This window comes from Mustela nivalis (genome assembly GCF_964662115.1).
Source record: "Mustela nivalis genome assembly, chromosome: 5".
NCBI classification, from domain to species: domain Eukaryota; kingdom Metazoa; phylum Chordata; class Mammalia; order Carnivora; family Mustelidae; genus Mustela; species Mustela nivalis.
In genome coordinates this window covers 97,661,631-97,684,560 of record NC_139024.1, presented here as the reverse complement: position 1 = coordinate 97,684,560, position 22,930 = coordinate 97,661,631, and the positions used below count along the sequence as shown (strand labels likewise).

General features: G+C 50.6%; 2 protein-coding genes across 5 annotated transcripts in view; one reads left to right on the top strand and one right to left on the bottom strand.

Moving 5' to 3' along the window:
• The window catches only part of TRAM2 (translocation associated membrane protein 2), a 78,972-nt gene extending 66,765 nt beyond the window's left edge, over positions 1-12,207 (top strand). For all 3 annotated transcript variants that reach the window (XM_082729363.1, XM_082729364.1, XM_082729365.1), the window contains exons 5-11: positions 1,859-1,917; positions 3,046-3,130; positions 3,662-3,732; positions 4,601-4,705; positions 4,982-5,125; positions 5,774-5,937; positions 6,872-12,207. In XM_082729363.1, coding sequence (XP_082585489.1) covers positions 1,859-1,917; positions 3,046-3,130; positions 3,662-3,732; positions 4,601-4,705; positions 4,982-5,125; positions 5,774-5,937; positions 6,872-6,945 — 702 coding nt within the window. In that variant the 3' untranslated portion in view covers positions 6,946-12,207. The remainder of the gene's footprint in view (positions 1-1,858; positions 1,918-3,045; positions 3,131-3,661; positions 3,733-4,600; positions 4,706-4,981; positions 5,126-5,773; positions 5,938-6,871) is intronic.
• Positions 12,208-16,115: 3,908 nt separating this feature from the next.
• EFHC1 (EF-hand domain containing 1) overlaps positions 16,116-22,930 on the bottom strand; it is a 57,792-nt gene continuing 50,977 nt past the window's right edge. For both annotated transcript variants that reach the window (XM_082729358.1, XM_082729357.1), the window contains 3 exons: positions 20,711-20,854; positions 17,909-18,119; positions 16,116-16,359 (listed from right to left, as the gene is read on the bottom strand). In XM_082729358.1, the coding sequence (XP_082585484.1) occupies positions 16,288-16,359; positions 17,909-18,119; positions 20,711-20,854 (427 nt within the window). In that variant the 3' untranslated portion in view covers positions 16,116-16,287. The remainder of the gene's footprint in view (positions 16,360-17,908; positions 18,120-20,710; positions 20,855-22,930) is intronic.

The following is a 22,930-nucleotide window of genomic DNA, read 5'->3' as shown; positions in this document are numbered from 1 at the left end:
GTGCTAATGGACCCCAGGTTGTGGTATAGGGGCCGGGGACCACATCCAAAACATCCAAGGCCATTTAGTGACTCGAGGGTGGCTGGGTCAGCCCTCCCTTGGAAGTCCAGCTGAGGAATCACTGGGCAGGAAGTTGAGTGTTGTCCCCGACCCCTCTTGGCTTCTTCCTTCTCCAGAGCCCTGCTAACACCCCTGACCTGAGTCCCAGTGTGACATTTGGGTCTGTCTCCTCAAAGCCACCAGCTCGGTGGCTGACATACTGAGGAAGCTGGCTGGAGGTTCTTGTACCTGAGTTGAGGTTGGTGGCTGGTGGCCCAGCTTAGATTTCACCGACACTGCTGAAAAAGCGTCTCCTTTTGGGAGCTACTTCCTGTCTTTTCCTTCACTTCCCTGTTTCTGAAATGGGGTTGTACTGCCCTAACTTTCTCTGAGGGACAAATAAGAGCCTTGTTCTTCGCTCAGAAGAGAAACATCGCCTAAAGCATTCATCATTGATTCATTCATTCAGCCAACAGATTTTTATCGAATTCTTGTAATGTCAGCTGACTCTCGTCACAGTGGAGTGGATCCTCTTATGTTTTGTAATTTTGGATTACAAACTCATCTTTGGCAAGGTTTTATGCGTGAGAATCCTATATATCCTTGGATGAGAGTATGCCCCAGTGGTATCACTGGCCCACAGTATTAATAATACTTAACTTCTAAGCTTGGTAGTTCTTGGACCATACAAGGAGTATGAGTTTGAACTCCAAACCCATGTGAGAGTGAACCCGAGGTTATAGATTTTCAAGGGATAATATATTGTGCTTTTCATCCTGAGCCCAGGATGAGCAGAAATCTTTTTTATCTCTCTTTATTGGTTGTCAGACCATAGTCCACCCTTTCCCTAGTCTAACCCAAGCTTCTTCAAACTCTAGTCTAACCATCTTTTGCAGCCCTTCAGGGGTCCTGATGTTATATAAGGCTCTTGGATTCCACCTCTGGAGGCCCATCTTCTGTTGCCATGTGGGCACGAACACCCTGACCCCAAGATTAGTACCTTCTGAGCTGTTCCAGCCTCACCCCACTGCTCTGGCTTTTAGCCTCCTGTCCCTTTGGAATCCCTTTCTGGGAAAACCCTCTGCATGTAAGAGAATAGTTGTTAGCTTGCATCCAGCATTTCTAGATGTTTCATGGTGGGAGGGCTTTTAGGTTACCTCCCTTACTCTATAATAGGCCCTTGGCTAGGTGCTGGAGGTATAGAGAAGGGTGTGATGAGGCCCTGGCACGAAGGAACTTGTGGAGTGATGGAGACCTCTCGTGAGAATGACAAAGTGTGGTAGGTGTCACACTTATAAGGCCTGTGGGGCCCCACGTTCTTTTTATTCATAGTGATGCAAAAGGCCAATGTAGGCTTTTGGTTTTTCTAGGGGATGGTGATTCTTCAGTCCACTTGCTTATTCATTCTACAAGCATTTCCTGAGTGCCTTCATGCCAGGCATCATGCTAGACATGTAAACACAAGCTATCACATTTATTTCTAACAATAACTCTGCGAGGGTATTTTTATCCTCATTTTCAGATGAGCCAACTGAAGCTTAGGGAGACTAACAGTGCTGGGTCCACATGCAGACAGAGGTCTTCAGACCCCAGACTAGGGCTCTTCGTACAGTATCATGGCTCTTTAACAATAAGGAAGCTGGCTGAAGGCCGGGTGCGTCCCATGCAGAGAGATCCTTCATTTTCGTGTTTCCTGTCCCTTCCTCTTTCTGGCAGCTGGGGATGGGGTGCGCCCCTGACCTCTTCCCCGGCCCTGCCCAGGGCCCCAGTGGGTCTCCTCTCCCCCTCTCTAAAGGCCATCTCTCCTTGCCCACTGCAGGAAGGATATTTAACAAACCCAAGAAGCCTCTGGGAAGACTATCCGCACGTGTACCTCCCGTGAGTATTTCCATGACTGCGTCTCCAAGGAGAAGCAAGCTGGTCCCTGGCTTCCTCATCCCAGCCTGTGGCCAGAAAACCGTGGGCCAGCTGGCACGAGGAGCCGCTTACGCCCCGAGCCTCTTCGGGCGCCGTGTTGCAGACGGCAGGCCTGTCTGCGAGCTGCTTCCTCCAGTGCGCTTGACTGAAGACTCCCAAAATAACATGTCCCGCACTAGCCCCATCACAGAGGCGACGTCTTCACTCCGCCTGCTGTCCCAGAATGCCAGAGGCTGGTGGCTTAGAAATTATACAAAAGAGATGTGTTGCTCACAGCTCCAGAGCCCAAAAAGCCCAAGATCAGGGTGCCAGCAGATTTGGTGTCTGGGGAGGGTCTGCTTCTGGATTCATAGAGGGCTGTGTTCTGCTTGTGTCCTCACATGGCAAAGCCCAGGAGCTATCTGGGTTCTCTTTAACAAAGGCCCAGATCCCATGAAAGAGGTCCCCGCCCTCATGACTCAGGTCACCTCCCCAAGGCCCCACCTCCAGATAGCATCACACAAAGAGTCGGATTTCAACCTGTGAATAATGAGGGACACACACATTCAGTCCACAGCAGGCTTCCACACCGTCAGCGCAGGCTCATGGAAGCAGGGCGTCTCTGTAAAGTTCTCTGGCCCCATACCTTCTCGATGAACTGCACCCCCTCACAGCACACCTTCCTCCCACCCTTATGAGGCTGGTGCCCCTCACGAGGCAGCCCCCCTTCCTCTCCTGACCCCCAGGAGGGTCTGCCTCCTGCAGGAGACCCTCTGTGTGTTTCCTGAGACCCTTCCTACAGAACAGGGGGCTTACAGCCGAGACGCTGCCTTTGCCATTTACCACAGCTCACCCTTCAGTCTACCGGTGCCCCATCTTCACTGTCTGTGCTCAGCCTTCCCTTCTCCGACCCAGGGGACCCTCCTTGGACTCTCTTAACCATGTTTGGTTCCCTCCGTGGGCTGTGTCCGTGGAGTGCTCTGGTCTGTGGAGCAGGGTCCCTGGGCTTGGGGCATGCCTCTGGCTCCTGGACCAGCTCCTCCCACAGTCCTGCCTTCCCTCCTCCCTCTGTGCTTGGCCCTTCCGGGTGACGCATTCCCTTGTCTCCAGCTTCCAGGTGAAGTTCTTCTACCTGTGTCAGCTGGCTTATTGGCTGCACGCTCTTCCGGAGCTGTACTTCCAGAAGGTACGGAAGGTGAGTACTCCGCATCTGGGAAGCCCCGTGTCCTCCACACCCCAGCTTCCCAGTGGGTAAGCTGCCACACCTTCCTCTAGAAGCCCAGAACTGGGGGGTAAGAGGGCAGGGTTCTGTCGGTGGGTTGAAGAGGATGCTGAGCCAGCGAAGTCCCCACCAGGCTCTCCCTGAGAGCAGGCCTCCAGCGGGTCTCCTGCCTCCCACGCTAGACATGTGGCTTTGGGGGAGGTTTGCCTCTTGTCTTCCGGATGGTGGATCAGAGGTTTTTGCCTCTCTTGGTCTTTTTTTTTATTAATAGCCTCCCTCTGAATTATTTCCAAAAGCCCTGTTCCCCAGTCCCTGCCTCTTCTTTCTCAACTCAGTCCCGCCTCGTGGACTGGAAGCTGGTGCCCAGCAGCGTGGGGCACGGGCCTCTGGCATGATCTGGGACCGGCTGGAGCAGAGCACCCCGGGCCCTCTGCACCTCCCCTCCATTCCCACATCTTCCGTTAGGGAGGGAGCATGCTTACTGCCAGCTTCTCTTGTTTGCAGGAGGAAATCCCCCGCCAGCTCCAGTACATTTGTCTGTACCTGGTCCACATAGCCGGAGCATACCTCTTAAAGTGAGTGAGACCCCAGGGCTGGTCACATTGCCATGCCCTTTTACTTCCAAGCAGCTCTCCACACAGGCATTCAGTGAGGAGGCCTTTATTAGACAACCTTCTGTTTGCCAGGCACCGTGCCAGACCTGGGAACACGAAGGGGGTGATCGCTTTATCTTGAGTGGTTCATGCTTAGCCCAGCGGGAGATACCGTTGTAGGCACAGGTCAGGAAAGCTCAGTGTGACCAGCGTGGGGCTATGGTACATGCCCTCTGCCGTGGGAACCCAGAAAAATTACTGACTCCTCCCGACCCAGAGCAGCGGAGGCTTCAAGGGATGTTGGCACTTGAACCATGGCTTTGAAGTCAGAGGAGCTGCCATAGCGTTTGGCCTTGAGCGTCTCTTACAGAAAGAATCCTGTCAAGAGTAGGATGTGTCACTGCTAACTTGGAATTTTCTTGAGCTTTATCTGTGCAGCATAGGAGAACACCCTGTACTTTTTCTGGACTGACATTTTGAGGGTTCGCGATGGATAACTTTTTGCTAGGCTCCCCAGAGGCCCCTGAGCCCCTCATCTCCCAGGCCCTCTCGGCTGGCATCCTACGGGAGTGACTCCCCAGGAGTGATGGAGTCAGGAGGAAGGCAGCTCTTGGATGTGGTCTCTTATCTCTGACGGCTGATACGGCATCAACCCCGGCTGGGTCTTTGGGGCGCAAAGGCTGTACATGGGGTGCAGAACTGAGTCCTCTAGGCGGAGCCCGCCCCCCCCCCCCCCGCCCCCGCTGGCCAGGGAGAGGAGGTGTGGCGCGTGGAGCCTGGGGTGTGGGGCCCTGGCCTCGGCTCTCCATGGCATCCGGGGTGGACTGGGACACTTGTCCTTTCTTCCCAGCCTGAGCCGCCTGGGCCTCATCTTGCTGCTGCTGCAGTATTGCACCGAGTTCCTCTTCCACATGGCTCGACTCTTCTACTTCGCGGACGAGAACAATGAGAAGCTGTAGGTGGCGTGGGGCCGGCTGGCTGGTTCGGAGGGGCTGTGGGCAGGGGCCGCCTGCGAGGCCTGGCTGTGGGAGGCTCCTGCGCGCGGTGTGAACTGTCCCTTCCCTGCAGGTGGTGTACGGAGGCTGGTGTTCCCAGCCTCTTGTTCTAGCTCTCTCTACCCTCAGACACCCTGCGGCTGCCCTTGCACGCTCTTCCTACGTGGAAGACAAGTGGGTGACAATTCCCTCATGGGCCCTAAAGGCGGACATCCCTTTTCTGCCTCCATGAGCAGGTTTAATGCCTGGGCTGCTGTATTTGGGGTCACCCGCCTCTTCATCCTCACACTCGCTGTGCTGGCCATTGGCTTTGGACTTGCTCGCATGGAAAACCAGGCCTTTGACCCCGAGAAAGGGAACTTCAACACCTTACTTTGCAGGTGAGTTGGGAAAAAGTCCAAGGAGGGAAATCATGGCTCCCCAAGCCCTGCCAGGAGCCCCCTGAACTTGGCACAGCTTTGGAAGGTTGGGGGCAACAGATCCCTGAGTCTTCTACACACTGATGTTTCGAGGGAGCTCTCTAGACAGCAGGCCTGAGAGGAGAAGAACCCCAGCCTTCTGCTTCCGGCAAGACCGTCTTCACAGCCAGCCTGGCCTGCTGGGACTGCAGTCAGGATCCCCAAGCAGGACTTGTCTGATGTTGCTCAGCTTTCAGGTGGCGTGCGAGATGAGAAGCCGCTCTCCTAGAATTATTTTGCTATATCCTAATTCAGTTCATTTGAGTTCTTTCACTACATCTGTGGAGCTGAAAGGAGTCCCATTCTGTGCCGTGGGTCAGAAAAGGCCATGGAGGCCATGTGACTAGGGAGCCGGACGAGTGTCTGTCACCTTCTCTTTCCCGGTCTCTCTCGCCCCTGTCCCTCTGTCAGCACCCCTGCAGTGTGCTAGAGGGGAGGCCAGCGCGGACACACGCTCTCCCGGGGGCTGGCACTGAGGGTGCTCCTGACCTACCGTGTCTCCCTGTCTGCACCCCCCCCCCCCCGCCGCCGGGGCCCACACCCCTGAGCCAGCCCTCGCTTCCCCCACAGGCTGTGCGTGCTGCTGCTGGTGTGCGCCGCCCAGGCCTGGCTCATGTGGCGGTTCATCCACTCCCAGCTGCGGCACTGGCGGGAGTACTGGAACGAGCAGAGCGCCAAGCGGAGAGGCCCAGCTGCCCCCAGACTGCCAGCCAGGCTCATCAAGAGGGAATCTGGTGAGTGCCAGGCCCCCGGGCTGGGAGCAGCGAAGTCTGTCTGGGATGCGCAGGGAGGAGCCGCGGCCCTCAGGCTCTCCCCTGACCAGTCCCGCCACTCCTCCAACCTCCCTTGGGCCCTGGCTCCTGGGCTCCTGCCGGGGCCTGACCGGCACGTGGCTGGGCAAGGGCCAGGGACGCGTTGTGGGTGAGTCTGGCCCTGATGAGGCAGGGAGCTCTCCTGGCCATGGTGGGGCGGGGCGGCAGCTGGGTGGGGAGCTCTGGCGGCAAGCGTGTCCTCGAAGTGGCTTCTGAACACCCGCCAAGATCTGCCGCCTGCTGCCTGTGCGGCCCTGTCCTCACCTGCCCTCTGGCTCCACATTGCACCATGTGCCTGCCTCCCAGGCTGCTGGCTCCTCTTCCATCTTCAGGAGTGACTCTGGGGACATGATGCTTGGTGGACGATAGGGGTGGGACGCCCTCTTCTCTTGTGGCCCCAACCACACTCCAGTAACCTTTTGCCCTGGGTCCCAGGCCATGGCCAGCCCTGCCCTTTCTGTCCAGCCTGGGGGCCTGTCTGCACCAGGCTCTGTTCTCTGACTCACCTGCCTCTCTCCAGGTGTGGCCTGCGAGGCAGGGGCCCCCGTGTGTTTGGAGCAGACACGTGCACGGCTGGGTGTGCTGAGTCCAGCCAGGCTGGGAGGGATGTGGGGCAGGAGGCTGCAGCTGCGTGGACTCAGAGCAGGCACAGGGAGTGGCTTTCGACAGCAATAAAAAGATGGCAGAGTTTTCTCTGCCAGAGCAGCACTGGGCCTCTGAGTAATGTCTGTCCCTGCAGCCTCTGCTGCCCCCTCCCCATTATCCCTCCCTGGGAGGGCATCCCCCCAGCCCGTGTGCACTGCGCCAGTCTCGCAGAAACACCGTGTTTGTCTGTCTGTCTCCCTTCACGTCCTAGGTTACCATGAAAACGGAGTAGTGAAGGCAGAGAATGGCACCTCCCCACGGACTAAGAAACTCAAGTCTCCTTGAGGCCAAAGTGCTGGAACGGGGATCCTCTTGTGGGGGCCCAGCAGGGAGGTGGGGAGTCCTGCCCCCACCACTGCCTTCCCCCTTCTGCTTCTGATGCTGCCTCCCCAGCAGCGGGAACCTGTCTCCAAATGGGGCTTTTCCTCTTTCTTATTTCTTGGCTTTCTCTTCTTACTCTTCCATAAACCATTCTCAATAAAACCAAAACTCTTCTTCTTTCTCTCCCTCAAGCCACCTCATGTCCTCACCTCTGTGCTGTGTTGGGTTTTCTAGAAGCCCAGGCTCTCACGGTTCTCTCTTGGCTTGCCTCCTTTCTCTTCCTTCATGGCTGCTTTCTTTGACTTTTCACTGTATTGTGCAATTTTTCTGTGTCTGATTTTTACAACAAGAGGGAGCTCAAATTGCAGTTGCGGCCATCCGACACCCAGCATCAGTGTCCAGGATCTGTCAAGAGTCAGAAGACTGGTGCCCAGGAGCCTCCGCCCAGAGCCGCTAACAGGCCTGGGGTCGTGGGGGGTGCGTATTCGGACAAGGAGAGGAGAGACCAGCCCTCTTGGATCATCATCTCCAGGTGCTGATTAACTGAGATGTATGATTCCAGTTCTGCATGTACCATCCGGAGGCCTGGCTGCACCCCTGCTACTTGGAAATGCAAAGGCGTTTGGCTGTGGGCATGGCGACCTGGCCCAGAAAGGTGGTGGTAACAGTGTGGCCAGTCCTGGACACAGGCCAGCCAGCCCTCACTCTGCCAGGGAGGTGCTGAAGGAGGACAAGTCTCCCCACCCACTAGAGCAAGAACAAAGCGCTTCTGGAAAGGTAAAGGTGGCAGAGATGCTGGAGTGGTCACCCTTGGCCTTCCTTCGGCCGCAGCCCCAGCTGCTTTTTCAGCCGTTCACCAGCATTCAAAACCCAGCCCAACCCAGTTACCAGAGCGGCCTGGCAGATGCCAGTCCCAAAGCCCAGAGCCAGGCGGCCGGGGGAAGGGCTGACCTCGCTGCCTGACTTCGTCTCTCCCACTGCAGGAACACCAAGCCCCCCATTGGCCCCTGGTGCCACGAGGAGGCTTGCCTAGCCGTTTACCCTCTGGCTCATCTGTGGAGTGTCTCTGGGCTGGTCACTGTCATCCTGTGATGTCTGAGCGCACCTGCAACATTTTAGACTGTATGAAAGTGGGACTGACTCTGAATGATCTGCAGGGTAGATGAGCAGACATCTGTGCCAATGGGAGGCACTTTTCTCCCTCCCTCCTTCCTTCCCTCTGCTCTACCTAAAGATAAGGCCTCCAAGTCCATATAGGGCCTGGGGAGGACTTCCAGAAGGGGTTAGGCTTAGTCCTGATTAAGAACTCTTGAACTCTATGCTGAGGTGCAGGGAGCAGGTTTTGATGGGCATAGAAATGTGTCGTTTGAGGGGCTGGTCCTCTTTCTGACCTCACAGTGGAAGCCTGACCTTGGGTTACTACCCTGAAGTGGGGGTAGGGGGCTCTTCATCAGGGCAGCTCCCCTTCTCCATGGGGAGAAGATACATTTAATTTTCCAGTGACTGGGGAATTTGTACCCAAACACCACTGTAGAGCTTCCTCTCTCTGTCCAGACTAAGGCTGTAGAAATGGGAAGAACTGCCCTTGGCCTCTGATAACCCCTAGGAAGCGGGACAGCCTTTTTGGAGATCGGTATCTCTCCCATTCTTCTCTGACACTTCTCTGGACTGCAGAGCAGAACAGTGCTAGGAAGGTGGCTCGGTATCACCCCAGCAAACCTGAGCCAGGACCCCTCAGTCATTTGGCCAAATACCCCTGCCCCGGCTGCGGTTTTGTTCACAATCCCCACCTTTCCTGGTGAGGGAAGGGCGTCCAGCCAGCAGCTCCAAAGCTGTCCCATGAGGCTCCCCGCCCATCCTGGTTCTCTCCTGGCCATGTCCCGGGCCACATGCTGCTCCCTGCAAGGGGCCACTCCCTCAGGTGAGCCCTGGTGAAAATTCAGCAGCTTCGCTGTATACCGCCAGCCGAGAGTGGGGCAAGCAGCTCGAGGCCTGCTGTCAGCCTCCCTTCTCATGGCCGTAGGTCTAAATGTCTATTGACGCAGGCTGCATGGCTTCGTGTTCCCTGAGTGCCCTGCAAGCTTCTGGCTCTGGGGTGGGTGTGATTCAGAGGTGGTACCGCCGGCCCAGGGGCGGGGGCCAACGTAGGCTCTGTTGCTTGAAGGATAGGGTGTGTGCAGGGATGAAGATTAATAGAAGGATTGTTTTTTCTGCCATGTCAACACCCGAAACCATGAGTAAGGCTAGCATGTCCCCCACCAGGCCTCAGGAACGATTGCGGGGCGGGGAGGAGAATAATTGTAGGGATCTCTACCCCCCACCCCCCGGCATCCCAGCCGTGTTTATCTCCAAAGCCGGAGCCCTGGCTTTGGCAGACTGGCTCAAACCCGGATGCCAGGGGCTGAAATAACCCCACTTCGTCCTGTGAGCTTGTTGTGCTGCCTTGTCCTGATGTGGCCACTTTGCTGTCTTCAGTCTTAAATGCTCTCTCTAGTTCCCAAAGTGTCAAGCTGTCTGTGAGGGCCCTGCCGCCCAGCTCCGAGTGTGAGAGCCGGCTCAGCAGGAGCTGGGGGACAGATGCTCATCTACCTCAGCAGCAGCCACTGCTCTCTAAATGTCCCTGACTGCCACTGGTGCAGGGCAGTGGAGGGAGTGCGAGCAGGTGGCCGTGGTGGGGGAGTGTGGCTGTGGCGGCGGGAGGACCCGGGACTGCTGAGGTCCAGTGGTGGGAGAGTTATTTTTACCATCAGGCTCTGATAGCTGCACTATTAATAAGTTACATGTGTCCTTTTTAAAGGTAGGGGAAGGTTCAAGAGCAAAGGGGGAGCAGGGAGAGTCAGGAGGGAAGCTGCTGCTCCCCTTTCTAGTCCATTCCAACTGTGTGTGTGTGTGTGTGTGTGTGTCTGGGTCACCAGACTTACATTGTTGCCCAGAACCTTTCATGCTTCTGTCCCAAGGCAGCACTTACATTTCAGAAACCAAACTAGACCTCGTACGCTGGCCCCCTTTTCAGCCGCAGCTCTTGACTGGAATCCTCAGACCCTAGAAACCCCTGAAGCCTGGCTTCGGTGTTCTTCCGGCAAAGTCCTCCACACCCTTTCACTTTCTTTCTGAATGGTGAAGGAGAGATAGAGGCAGAGCATACACCCCTCCCAAGATTCCACAAGAGGAAATTCTATTCCCGGGATGCCTTTTTAAATTTGCAGTGGCTGGCCAGGCCCCATGTGGCTCGGGAACTTCCTTCACAGGTTTCAGCCTTCCCACTCTGTTTTTCCTCTCCTGCTGAGGACTGTGGAGACCCAAGTGAACAGACTTCGTTCCCGAATGTCGTTCCCACTCTCTGTTCTCTGATGTAGGCAGGACAGCAGAGTGGTCGGTCTTCCCTCCTGCTGCCTCCCCTTCCCACGGCCCTGCTCCTCAGAAGGCACTCTGGGCACGACTTGGGAACTGGGTCATTGTCAGATCGTGTGAAACTTCAGTGGAACCCCTGTCCGGCCCCGGCTAACCTTCTCACTTTACTCTGCTCCCCCCAGGGACAGTTTAATGGTTGCCCCTCATCTTCTGCATCCCCTGCGGCCCCGTCTCTCTTGTTCTGGAGGTCTCAGAAAAGCATTGGGATGTCTATGCTCCGTGCTGACCCCGTGCTCGGCAACCCCTGAGAGTGCTTGTCCCAAGCGGACACCCCTTCTCTTTGTGTAAGAAGTGCCTTACTTGCCGTGTGGCCTTCCAGCCTCCGCACGTGCTATGTGGCCAGGCCTCTGGGGTGGGCTGTCATATGCAGTCGAGGACACTGGACCCTGGTACATTCCATGTGAAAGGGACACCGATTGTGAGAGTTTGGCTTCATTCATCTCTGTTCCCTCCCACCCCACCCCCCACCATAGTGTTGGGGTCCGTGGTATATTCTAGGTTTTGTTTCTGGTTTCTCCCTTGTGTCGGCTTTCTAGCCCACAAGGGTGGCGGCAGAAGCCTTGAGGACCCAGCCGCAGGCACCTGCACCTTCTACCTGTGAAGGGAAGCCCAGGGGCCTCCAGGGGCACAAGGCCCCCCATGGCAGACCCTGCCCTGCTAGTCCTACCCACCCCCCACGCCCCCTATTAAAAAGAGAAGTAGCCTGACTATAACCTCTTCCAATCTATTCTGCCTCCCATTCATCCCACAGTTGATCTGGTCAAGGTGTTTACTTTTACTTCCCAGTGGCAAGTGTGTGCTCACAGACCCCAGGCTGACAGGGGTCTGGTTTGGCGGTTGCAGAGTTTCTTTGCGCTCCTAACTCAGTGTTAGCCATGTTAGCAGCCGCAGCTGCCTGCCTGCCCTCTCCTTGCTCCTCCGGGTTGTGCAATAACTCTCCCAGCCGGTGGTCTTTCCACAGGCCCTGCTGTCCCTAAGCGCCCTGCAGCTGGGAAGGGAAGGGACCCGCGGGAGGGTGGTCGTCCTCCCCTACAGAAGAAACGTGTGCGCTCCTCTCCCTTTGTTGCTGCCATTCTCTTCATCCTGGGTGGGTTTCTGTGGCACTCTCCTAGAGCATTGTAGCATCACCTTAGAAGTCCATAGATTTTTTTGTTAAAAATTCTGTTGAAAAGGAAAAAAAAAAAAACCATCCTCATGATGGGGCATTAAAGAAGTCAGCATCTGGGAATAAGATCTCTTGGGACACCGGAGATGTCCCCGTCACTGTCTAAGAGCTTTCCAGAGCTGCTTGTTCGTGTGCAGAGAGAGGAGGCAGTTCTGAGGAGCAGCCATGTGTGGCCTGGCCACTGACAGGAGCCGGCTGGGACAGTAAGCTCCACGTGTCCTTGGGTGTGGCCTCGAGTGTTCGGTGAGGAGACCCTGCACCTCACTCTTCAGTTCTCTTGTTCAGTAAACACCTGAAGGGCGAGCTGCGGCTGCCGGTGCCATGAGCAACTCCTAATGCAAATGTGGACAAGTTGTCTTCTGGTTGGTCTACTTTAGCCTATTCATGTTATGGACCAAATTTCAACAAGGAACTCAAGGAAAATTTGTACCTGCCGTATTTATGCTTTCATGTAAAAGGTTTTTTTGTCGGAGGGCGGGAGGGGGGAGTCTTTTTACTTTCAATGAACTTTTTTCAAAAGCCTTTTCCACGGTTTCTGTCTGGTTTTAAAACAAATTACAGTTTTGTATGGATTTTTTTAATGTACATTTTGAAACAAATGATCAGCAAATATTTTTGAAATAACTGAATAAAAGACATAGAATTATCAATCTAATTGTCTCTGGTCACATTCCTTATATTTTTAATCTGGATGCTTATGTTTTCATTTGAAAAATAACTTTATGTCCATTTTAGTCTCATTTATAAAATTTTTCGCTCTATTAGTCCTTCCTTGTATAGCTTTTTTAAGCTGTATTTGTTCTTTTTGGTCCTAGGAAGGAGAGAATTGGAATGAAGGATGGAGAAAGTTCTCTTGAGTGTTGGGTCGTTCTAGGCATTTTTTTTTTTTTTAAGATTTCTATTTATTTGACAGAGATCATTCATAGGCAGAGAGGCAGGCAAAGGCGCGGGGGCAGGGGAAGCAGGCTCCCTGCTGAGCAGAGAGCCCGAGGACGCAGGGCTCGATCCCAGGACCCTGGGATCATGACCTGAGCCAAAGGCAGAGGCTTTAACCCACTGAGCCACCCAGGCGCTAACATTCTAGGCATTTTTGAGTCTGTAACCATAAAGTAGAAAAGTGGAAAGAAGTTTTCTTGACACGGGGTCTGCCAACAAGCTCCAGGAGGAAGCACTGAGAGCTTGCTGCGTGATGAAGTCACTGGCTGAGGTGTGCTTGTGAACTCTTGGTGCTGAACAGTATTCGTCCCAACTGTAGGCCATGGGGATTGCTGGGGTCTGTTCTGTGACCTGCTCTTGATGGCAGCAGTCTCTGTTTTCCAGAACGTTCTTCAGAGAGTGCAGGGGAGGAGCACAGCTACAGGAAGCAGTTAGCCATGGACCCCCTCAGGGCATGAGGCTTGCATAGGAAGTGTTCACCTGAGGTGAAGCTGAGGGACCCATGGAGGGCAAGCTCTGCTGCAGACCTGGGTTTCAGTCCAGAGAACACTAATTAACCTTTCTGGGCCTTTTGGCTCATCTGCGTTCTACAGTTTTGGGGGTTGTGTGCTTGCTGATTGTTTTTGCAGGGAGAGGTGGTAGTGAGATTTAGGGACAGTCAATGCTGAGTTCATGGTACAGATAAAGCACTGGGTTTTTTTTTGTTTTGTTTTCTGTACTGAGCACGTGTACTGTGGCTCTTCAGTGCCAGCAGGATATTAAAGAGTCACTCACCGAAGTGGCCCTTGATTCCCTGGAGACATTTAGAGAGGTCTTGTCCACCTGTTGGTCCCAAATGCCCTCAAAGCTTATAGTACAGGTTTGATACACCCTGATGAGCTGGTATTTTCCAGGTTCCTGGGTGGTGTAGACAGTAGTGGCTAACTCAGAGCCCATCTTCACCCGCAGGGCAGATTTTCCTAGCCCTGAATCCATAAGCCATCCCAAGCCATCCTGTCGCCATCATTCAGTTAGAGTGGACAGCCACAGCTCTCAGCGGCCTCTGTGGCAGACACAAGGAGTGAGGCGACTTGTCTCCCCTCCCGGGCGGCTGCTACAGTGCTTGCTGCAGGCTAACGCTCTGCTCTTCTGTCACCTCAGCCAGGACCTCACTGCGTGTGGGGGGTGACTAGCCTCCGTGACCTCAGGTGGCTGCGGTGCCATTTGGAATCCAGGAGAATGATTTGCTTGTGTGGCTCTACCTTCAGCTGTCTTATCTAAGCTCGTGGGGCTGAGCAGGGAGGTGGGGGCCCCAGAAGTAACCCGTTGGCTCTGGTCTTCTGGGGAGTGGCTTCTGGACCTGGTGATGGAGATTCCCAGCTCGGGTAAACGTGGGGAGGAAAGGAGCAGGAGCTGAAGGCCTGTAAGTGAGCGGGGCGTCCTTGGCCCAGCTCGATGCCCCGGACGTTCACAGTACAGGCGCACATGTACAGGGAACCAAGAGAAGAACTGTCCCAATGAGGCGAGAAGGGCGAGAAGCACTGGGACCTCAAAAGGTGAGTAAAAGGACATTTTCCTAATGTCTCCCTTTCAGCTAAGGACCGAAGTCAGCAAGTACCTCCGTCTGCAGCAGTTGGTGCGGATCCAGGAAAGACTGAGGATCCAAGGTCTTGTGAACTTCCCTCTCCCAGGGGTTGTGAAGTCCCTGGAGTGCAGTAGTCCCCTGGAGCTCAGAGCAGGAGAGTTAGTACCGCATTCTAACCTCCAGGGAGCCTCCAGCAAAGGGACCAGCTGTAACTACACAGCCCAGAGAGCTTTCTAGTGGACACACTGGCAAGAGTGGAGGCCCTGGGAGGGGATGCCCGAGGGGACCCCCCATGCAGAGGGCCTCTGGAGAGGAGAAGGAGGAATGGAGGGAACGTGCTGTTAGAACCAGGCACGCTGGAGATGGGGAGATGGAAGTAGAGACATCTGAGGGTGCACAGCGACCTTTCTTGGGGGAGGGTCCTACGATCACACAAAAACTGCCCTGGAGGTGGCGGTGGGGAGCCAGTCTTTCTGTGCACAGGACACACAGAAGGCCCTGACCCAGATGCGGACTTCACAAGCCACAGAAATAAAACTTTGCCCTTTCCCTCTGGTGTCTACTCCCTCCCCTTCCCGGACACTACACAGGCCAGAAAGAGCAGTGTGGGTGAATGGGGGCAAAGGCAGCGAAACCAGAAGGAAGGGGAAACCCGCTGTACGTGTTGTAGGGCTCAGTCTCAATCTCTCTCTCTCTCTCTCTCTCTCGCACACACACACACACACACACACACACACACACACACACACACAGAGGCTTCTAGGCTTGGCAGGCAGGATAGAGTTTAGTATTTTTACTTTAGACTGAGATGGATTTCTGAATATCTAGAAATTGGGTTTGCAATAGTTAAGTGACTGGGGGTAACAAATTTTAAAATGGGTTCTTCTGGAGATAAGGGCCTGGGATAGGAAAGTAGGAGTCAACGAGTATGGTCTTAGAGCCCTTTGAATCAGCTAGTTGGATGTGGCTTGGCTCGTCAGTGGAGGAAGGAGCCGTTCTGAGAGGGCAGGTGTCCTGGATCCTGCAGGGACAGCTCCCCCTCCTCTATATCCCTGCCCGAGGGAGGAGGCAGAATCTGGGCTGGCAGCTGGAGAGAGGTGGGGGTGGCTTCAGCTGGGGAGCAGCCCCAGTTCTAAAAGCTGAGGCAGAGCTCATCAGAGGACCAGTACCTACTTTTCCTCCCATCTCAAAACCAGGCTCTCGAAAAGCAGCATTTTTCTATGTATTTTAACCATAATTCACATCAAGGAATAACGTTTTCCATAATGGCCCAATAAATACTCAATCGAAACAAAGAGTTTCGAGAACCAGTATATAACCTATTTGTACCACGCTCTGATATTTTCTTTTCTATTCCATTTTTTAAAATGTAGCTCTACTAATGGGCCTCGAGTCACGGTTTGAAAAACATGGATTTCCCCGATACTGGGGTAAGCAGGCATGTGGTGGGGGACAGCGGCTCACAGCAGCATTAGACTGTGTGCTTAGTTCTGGCACCCCAGATGCTGCTGCTCCCTGCAAAATCTAGCTTTCCTTCTGCTTGTGGTCATTCCACACCTGTGGTAGTCAGGGTTCTCCAGACAACCAACCAATGGAACGTATATGTAGAGAAAGAAGTTTCTTACAGAGAATGGGCTTTCGTGATCACGGAGGCTGACAAATCCCAAGATTTGCAGCCAGCAGGCTGGAGCCCTGTGAGAGCAGCTGGTGGAGCTCTGGTATGAAGGCCAGGCCAGCAGGCACAAGACCCAGGATGAACCAGTGTTTAGTTTGAGTCTGAAGACAGGGACAAGTTGATGGTACAGTTCAAAGGAAGGCAGGACGAATTCTTACTTGGGGAGTGGTCAGCCTTTTCCATTCAGGCCTTAAAGAGACTGGATGTGGCTCACCCCCGGGGTCAATCTACTTTTCTCCGTCTACGAGTTCAAATGTTACTCTCACCCAGAAGGGACACGCCCAGAAAATGTCTAACCAAACACCTGGGCACCCCACAGCCCCGACAAGTTGACATAAAATTAACCATCACAATACCCTTCCTCCCTAAATAAAGCACCAATCTTAGCTCTTAAAAGATCCAATTTAATTTAGACTTAAGTATTCTTAGGTTTCAATCTAAGAACCAAAAAATATAATTTTAAGAGCCCTATGAATGCCTCTATGAAAAGCACAAGGTGTTTCAAAATGTAGGTCCAACCTCAAAACGTTGTGCTGTGTTCTCCATCTAGCCGGGTCAGTTTGAGAAAGCACGGACGAAGTGATAGTAGTTGATCTTGTCTTCTCCGTGTGAGCACAGCCTGATCAACTGTAGGAGAGAGCGGAGAGCAGGTGAGCAGAGCAGCACCCCCAGCCTTTGTAAACCAAGTCAGAGTTTATATCCGCAGATTCTAAAATGCTCCTGTGAATGTGGCAGGTAGGCCAGACACAATCCTCATCTTCAACTTAATGAAACTGAAACTCAGGTGGGGCCGATAGTCTGTCAGAGATTTCAGGACTCACATTTTTAAGAACATTGTCATTTCCAGAGCACTTTTAATTATTTTTGTATTCAAATATGAGCTTTGTCCACCCAGTCTGCCCAGAGTAAAACTCTTAAAATAGCACACTGCTGTTACCACAGGCTAGTAGAAGAATCTAGTTCCGTCACTTCTCATTGACTTTAGCTCAAAGGCCAAGAAGCCTTACGTCACTGCACAAACCATGTCTAAGAAGTTCCACTGTGGGGGGAATAGCCTGATCTGCTGTGGTTACCTTGCTATGTGCAAATCCTTGCCACCCATACCTTCCCCACCCCTGTGCCCGCTGACCACAATTCCACTCTCCTAAGTCAAGTTCACAGATAGTACAAATGACTTAAAAATCAAAAGCTGGGCATACTGTCATTCTGGCGATTTGGGAAGCAAAATGGGCATTTGCCCAAGTGAACACGTTCTCTTCTATCTGCCCTCTTCCTTTCCCTGCGTGTGTTCCAATATCTGAAAAACCCTCTTCTCCAGCCTAGCCCCTCCAGTGCCAGATGACGACCTCCCTCCCCTAAAGGAGTCTTCACTTCTGAACATCCCTTTTGGCTCAAAAATCTTTAAGAAGGTCTACAGCAGGGTTTTTATCAGGGAGAAGTCTCAATGATAAGTCACAGTCACGCAATCATGGGAGAAATTTTGTTCTGAGTTCCAGGGAAGGCTTGGCTAAAGGGATTTCTAATGAAACAAAGGCACAGAACATTCTAGGGGGAGAACAACCATGTCCTTCCTCCATGTGCAGCCAGCCCTGGGCTACCCCTGACTGACAGACACCACTGCCCTCTCCCATGCCAGCTGTACTGCTGAGCTAATAGAAGCACTGCTGGGGGTGGGAATCACAGCCTGCCCCCCTCCCTTCAGCCAGACATGGCTCGCCCACCATGGTGTGCCAGGTAGCCCATATCCGCTTAAAAAGAGGCCCTATAGCAACCATGAAGAAAGAGCCCCAGTGTGAGAATCCAGGGAAAACACCATAATCAGGCCAAATAGGAGATCTGATTCAAACGTCTTAAATTTTCCCATTAAAACAAAATACACGGGGCACCTGGGTGGCTCAGTGGATTAAAGCCTCTGCCTTCAGCTCAGGTCATGATCCCAGGGTCCTGGGATGGAGCCCTGCATCAGGCTCTAAGCTCAGCAGGGAGCCTTCCCCCTCTCTCTCTCTGCCTGCCTCTCTGCCTACTTGTGATCTGTCTGTCAAATAAATAAATAAAATCTTTTATTAAACAACAACAACAACAACAAAACCAAAATACACACACAGTGGCCTCTGGGAGAGAACCAATGGGTGTTCACAGCCTTTACAATCAACCCAGCAGGGCAACACTTACGGACCTCCTTAATCAAGGAATCATCAACTGGCAGGTTGAGAGAGTCACAGATTTTAAAGAACATCTCCTTGTCAACATATCCTGAAGCTTCCTTGTCATAAATTTGAAATGCTTCGCGAATGTTGTCTTTGCACGGATGATCTTTCAGTTGCTTGTGGATTGTGTCTATTAATGCCTCCAGTTCTTGCACACCGGGATCCTCTGGAGTTTGCTTGCTGGAAGAGAAAGAAAGGAAATGCCTGGGCTTCTTGTTTACTCTTGACCAGTCTTAGCTCAGTGACCCAAGTTCTCCTTTGCTGGAGCTGGGGAAGCTTCTAATGACAAGCGGTTTGACATGGAGCTGACCCATAACTGGACACCTGCCTGCAGGGGCTGCCTGGTGACTGGGGAGCCTGGTCAGGGGGTTTCTGAGCAGAAACTCAGCCTCCCCGGCTGCCACCTGTTACACCGCAGCACCACCAACAGCCAGCCAGACCTACCGCCAGCACCTCCCCACATTTGGTGTTTGCCTGAGTCACCTGCTACCACCGAACACTATTGCACTCCGTCTGTGTGACAGGAGTTTTGCAGAGCTCACACAATCAGGAATCTCCTACTTTTAGCATGCTGTCTCCAGTTCACTCTGAATTTTATGGAAAATGGTGGACTTCTCAGTTAGGCTTAGCATTTACTGAAATGGAGAGAGAGGAGAGTAACCCACAGGACTAGAAAGAGGGAGGTCTGTCCCTTCAAAACACAACCAGGATAAGCAGAAGCCCGGTATTTTTTCCCTCTGAACACGAAAGTACTGTTACAAGAAACAGAATTTTAGAAGCAGGAAAAGATTCACATTTCATCTTTATAAACCTGTTTTGGGGCCTCATTTTATCCCAATAAACTCAGAAAGCACTCCTCTCTTACTCAATGATTAAAATACAGACTCGAAGACCTTAGAGACTTATCCCAGATGTCCTGGGAGAGGCAACACTAGAACAGACATCTCACTCAGATTCACACATGTCCTTTCAAGTACCCCCAGCCACCCCTCACTGAACCCTCTCCCTCCACACCATCACAATACTGGTCCCCTGTGGCTCTCCTGTTCCTATTTCCTCCTACATATAATATTTGAAAGGTTCACTCTTCCAAATGGCCTCTGTTAACTTAATTCCCTTTTGACCCACTGGCAACCCGGCAACCCTTGCTGGAGGAAGGTATAAAGTGCTAGAATCTTTCAGGAACAATTTGGAAAACATGAAGCAAAAGCCCAGCAAAGAAATTCAAGTAATTTATCCTAAGGAAATAATCATGAGTTGTATACAAAGATGCAATCTAATAAAGTGGTCTTGAGACAGCTAAAGGTGTAAAAAAAAAAACCCGTCCCCAAAGGAGGAATTGGTTAAACAATATACAAAAACAATGAGGCGATGTAATAATAATGTCCCACGGACAGTGTTGCAGGAAGAGTAGACAGATCTGTTAGAAAATCAAGGTGTAAATGTGGGAACAGAACGCTACATTTTATATAAAAGTTGGGAGGGGAATAAAAACACTTAAATCTGCTTATATTGTGCAAAGAAACTCTGGGAAGAGATTTTAAAACCAACGAAACAGGTAGTTACTTGTGGGGAATGGAGGGTATCGTGTGTGTGTGTGTGTGTGTGTGTGTGTGTGTGTATGTGTGTGTGTTCATGTGAATATAATACACACTCAAAAATTATCAGGGCTCCAAAAAACATTTCATGTCAGAAATTTTCATAATACACTATCAAGTGCAAAAATGCTAGTTAAATATTACAGGATTATTCCATTTTATATGCATATTAAAGCAATATTGGAGGTAATCATCTCTGGGTTATGGGCTTTTAAGAAATACGTCTATTTTCCAAATTTTTACTCCTTGAAAGTTATTTATTCTGGGCATGTGTTACATTTATATTAAGACAAATTATGGTATAAGTTCTAATAAAAACCTCTAGTATCTAAATGCTGTCTGGCATTATTCACTTTTGAAGCAGAATATGTGTATCGTTGGGCACACCTCCGATCATACGTATGGAATTATGCGTGACTGCCAGGGAGCTACTTTAGTGTCAGAGAATAGTCAAACCTCAGTCTTGTGTATCAGGAGCTAGAGCCATGAAGCATATATATTTAACATGTGATCATGCAGTCATTTTGGAAAAGAGAAGATAACTCCCTTCCCTGAAGGGGCCAGATGGCCATACTGTTTCATACAATAGGGAAAATGCCCAAAGCGTCTGCTGCCTTTGAGCACGATGGAGTAAATTTGAACAGAACTTGCAACAGGTGGTACTGTGTAAGATAGAGCTGGTGAAAAGTTACAGCCCCTATACAGAGGTGGTGCAAACCAGGACCCGTTCTCCAGGAAAGCTACAAGACCCACATGTTAACAAAGGAACACAGGGGCCCAGTGATTGTCTTTAATAGGGACTGCCTGAGAGAGATGGCTGGCTTCACAACCCTCGAGGTGCAAACTCTGTGCCAAGCCTTCCAATGCCCTTCTTTTACTTTCCATAAAAGCAAACATGAGTTTTATAGGGTGATTGTACTCCTACAGGTAAGAAAGATATGGTTTTCATTCCACTCTTAGAATATTTTCCTAGGAGCAACCTGGCAAAACCCTCTACTTAGCAAGAACTAAATGGAATTCACATATTTTCTTCAACAGCAAAGAGACTTCAATCTTGTTCTTTCTTATAGTTGGGGGAGGAGGGGGGTTTAGCAGGCAAGTCTTTTATGTGCTAGAACTTTAACATGTGGCCATTTCAACTGCAAAGACTCAGCATCAACTCCTTGGCCTGACCTTAGCTCTTGATCCATGATCCAAGATCTCCCCTTGGTCTCAGTGAAGGTAGACCCACTCCCAGAACAGGCAGTTTCTTGCTCACAGAGCTTTGGGTAGTCAGGAGGCTGAGTAACACCGTTCTCGATTTCTTGCTGCTTTTCACTGTTGAGAGAGAAGAAATTATAGTAAAGAGTATGAGCTCTAGAGTCAAGCTCGTTCAAAAGCTTTTACCACTGAAAGGCTACACGAACTTGAGTAGATTAGCTAATTGTCTATAACTTTAGTTTCATCTATCATATGGAAGCTTTGAAAGGAAGTCACCTCATGAGGATTATTGTGAGAATTACCGGAACTATTACCTATAAAGCACTTAGTACCTAACATAGACACATGGAAATGTCAGCTTTAAACAAAGTTCTTCTGACAGTCCTAGAAGTATTCTTTCATCTAACAACTCTTTATTGAACATGTATGGCCCAGTTCTAGAAGGAACCTGCCTCTAATAAGGATCCCTGATCTCCAGAAGGTAATTAAGACATGGACTTTAAAATTACTCACAGAAGGGAGAAAATGACCATTACCATGTAGAGGAGATGCAAAGCCTGAGAGGATCAGGAAGGGCTGAACTAGGAGGGCTTGGGATTAGAAGAATGAAATAAAGGAACTGCAGACTGGGAACAGCCTGAGAAAAGGCATGAAAACGAATGCTAGAGCTTAGTATAATAAACCTGTTTGGGGTGCAGAGGTTGTGGAAAAGTAAACTAGAAGTCTCAAGTTAGATGGTCATTTGGAGACCCACTATGGAGGTTCTCAGATACCAGACTAAGAACTTCAGAGTTTTGTTTTTAAGTGATAGAAATATCTTAATAGTAGTACTATGATGAAGAAATCAAAAAAAGGTCAAAAGGGAAATTTTAAAAAAATCTTGAAACAAATTAAAATGTAAATATGGGAGGCAGCAAAAGCAGTTCAAAGAGGGAAGTTTATCACAGTAAATGTCTACATTAAGAAAAAAAGGATCTTGGGGTGCCTGGGTGGCTCAGTTAAGCATCTACCTCTTGATTTCGGCTCAGGTTTGTGAGATCAAAACCTGCATTTGGGCTTTGTGCTGGGTGTGAAGCATCCTTCAGATTCTCTTTTTCCCCTCTCCTTCTGCTCCCATCTCTGGGTCATGCAAAACAACAATAACAAAAAACAAAACACACTAACTTTATACCTCAAGGAACTAGAAAAAGAAAAAACTAAGCACAAAGTTAGCAGAAGGAAGGAAATGGTAAAAATCAGAGCAGAAAAATGATAGAAAAAAATCCATGAGACTAAAAGCTGGTTTTGTGAAAAGATAAGCAAAACTGACAAGCTTTTACCTGCACAGAGGAAAAAAAGACAAAATCAGAAATGAAAGATGTTACAAATGATATCATAGAAATACAAAGAATCGTAAGAGATCATTATAAATAATTATACATCAACAAATTGGATTACCTAGAAGAAATGAGTAAATTCCTAGAAACAAAACCAACTAAGACTGAATCATTGAGCTAGAAAATCTGAGCAGACCAATAACAACTAAGGAGGTTGAGTTGGTAATAAAAAAAATCTCCCAACAAAGTAAAGCTAAGGACCAGATCATTTCACTGATGAATGCTACCTAGCATTTAAAGAAAAATTTGTAACAATCCTTCTCAAACTCTTCCAAAAAAACTGAAGAGAAAGGAATACTCACAAGCTCTTCTTACAAGGCCAGGTTTACCCTGATACCAAAGCCAGACAAGGACACTACAAGAGAAGTATACACCAGTATCTTTCGTGAATATAGATGCAAAAATCTTCAACAAAACACTGGCAAAGCAAATTCAACAGCACATTAAAAGGATCATATACCATGATCAAATTATATTTATCCTTAGTATGCAATAATGGTCCAACATACACAAAAATCAATAAATGTGATATACCGCATTAACAGAATGAAAGATAAAAATCACATCATCTCAATAAAGAAAAGGCATCTGACAAAATTCAAGATTCTTTCAGGACAAAAACTCAACAAATTAGGTATAGAAGAAATGTACCTCAACATTACAAAGGCCACATATGACAAACCCACTGCTAACATCATACCCAACAGTGAATAAGAAAAGGATGCCCATGCTTGCTGTTTGCATTCAACTAGACCTAGCCAGAACAATTAGGCAAGAAAAAGAAACAAAAGGCATCCAAATACAAAAGAAGGAAGTA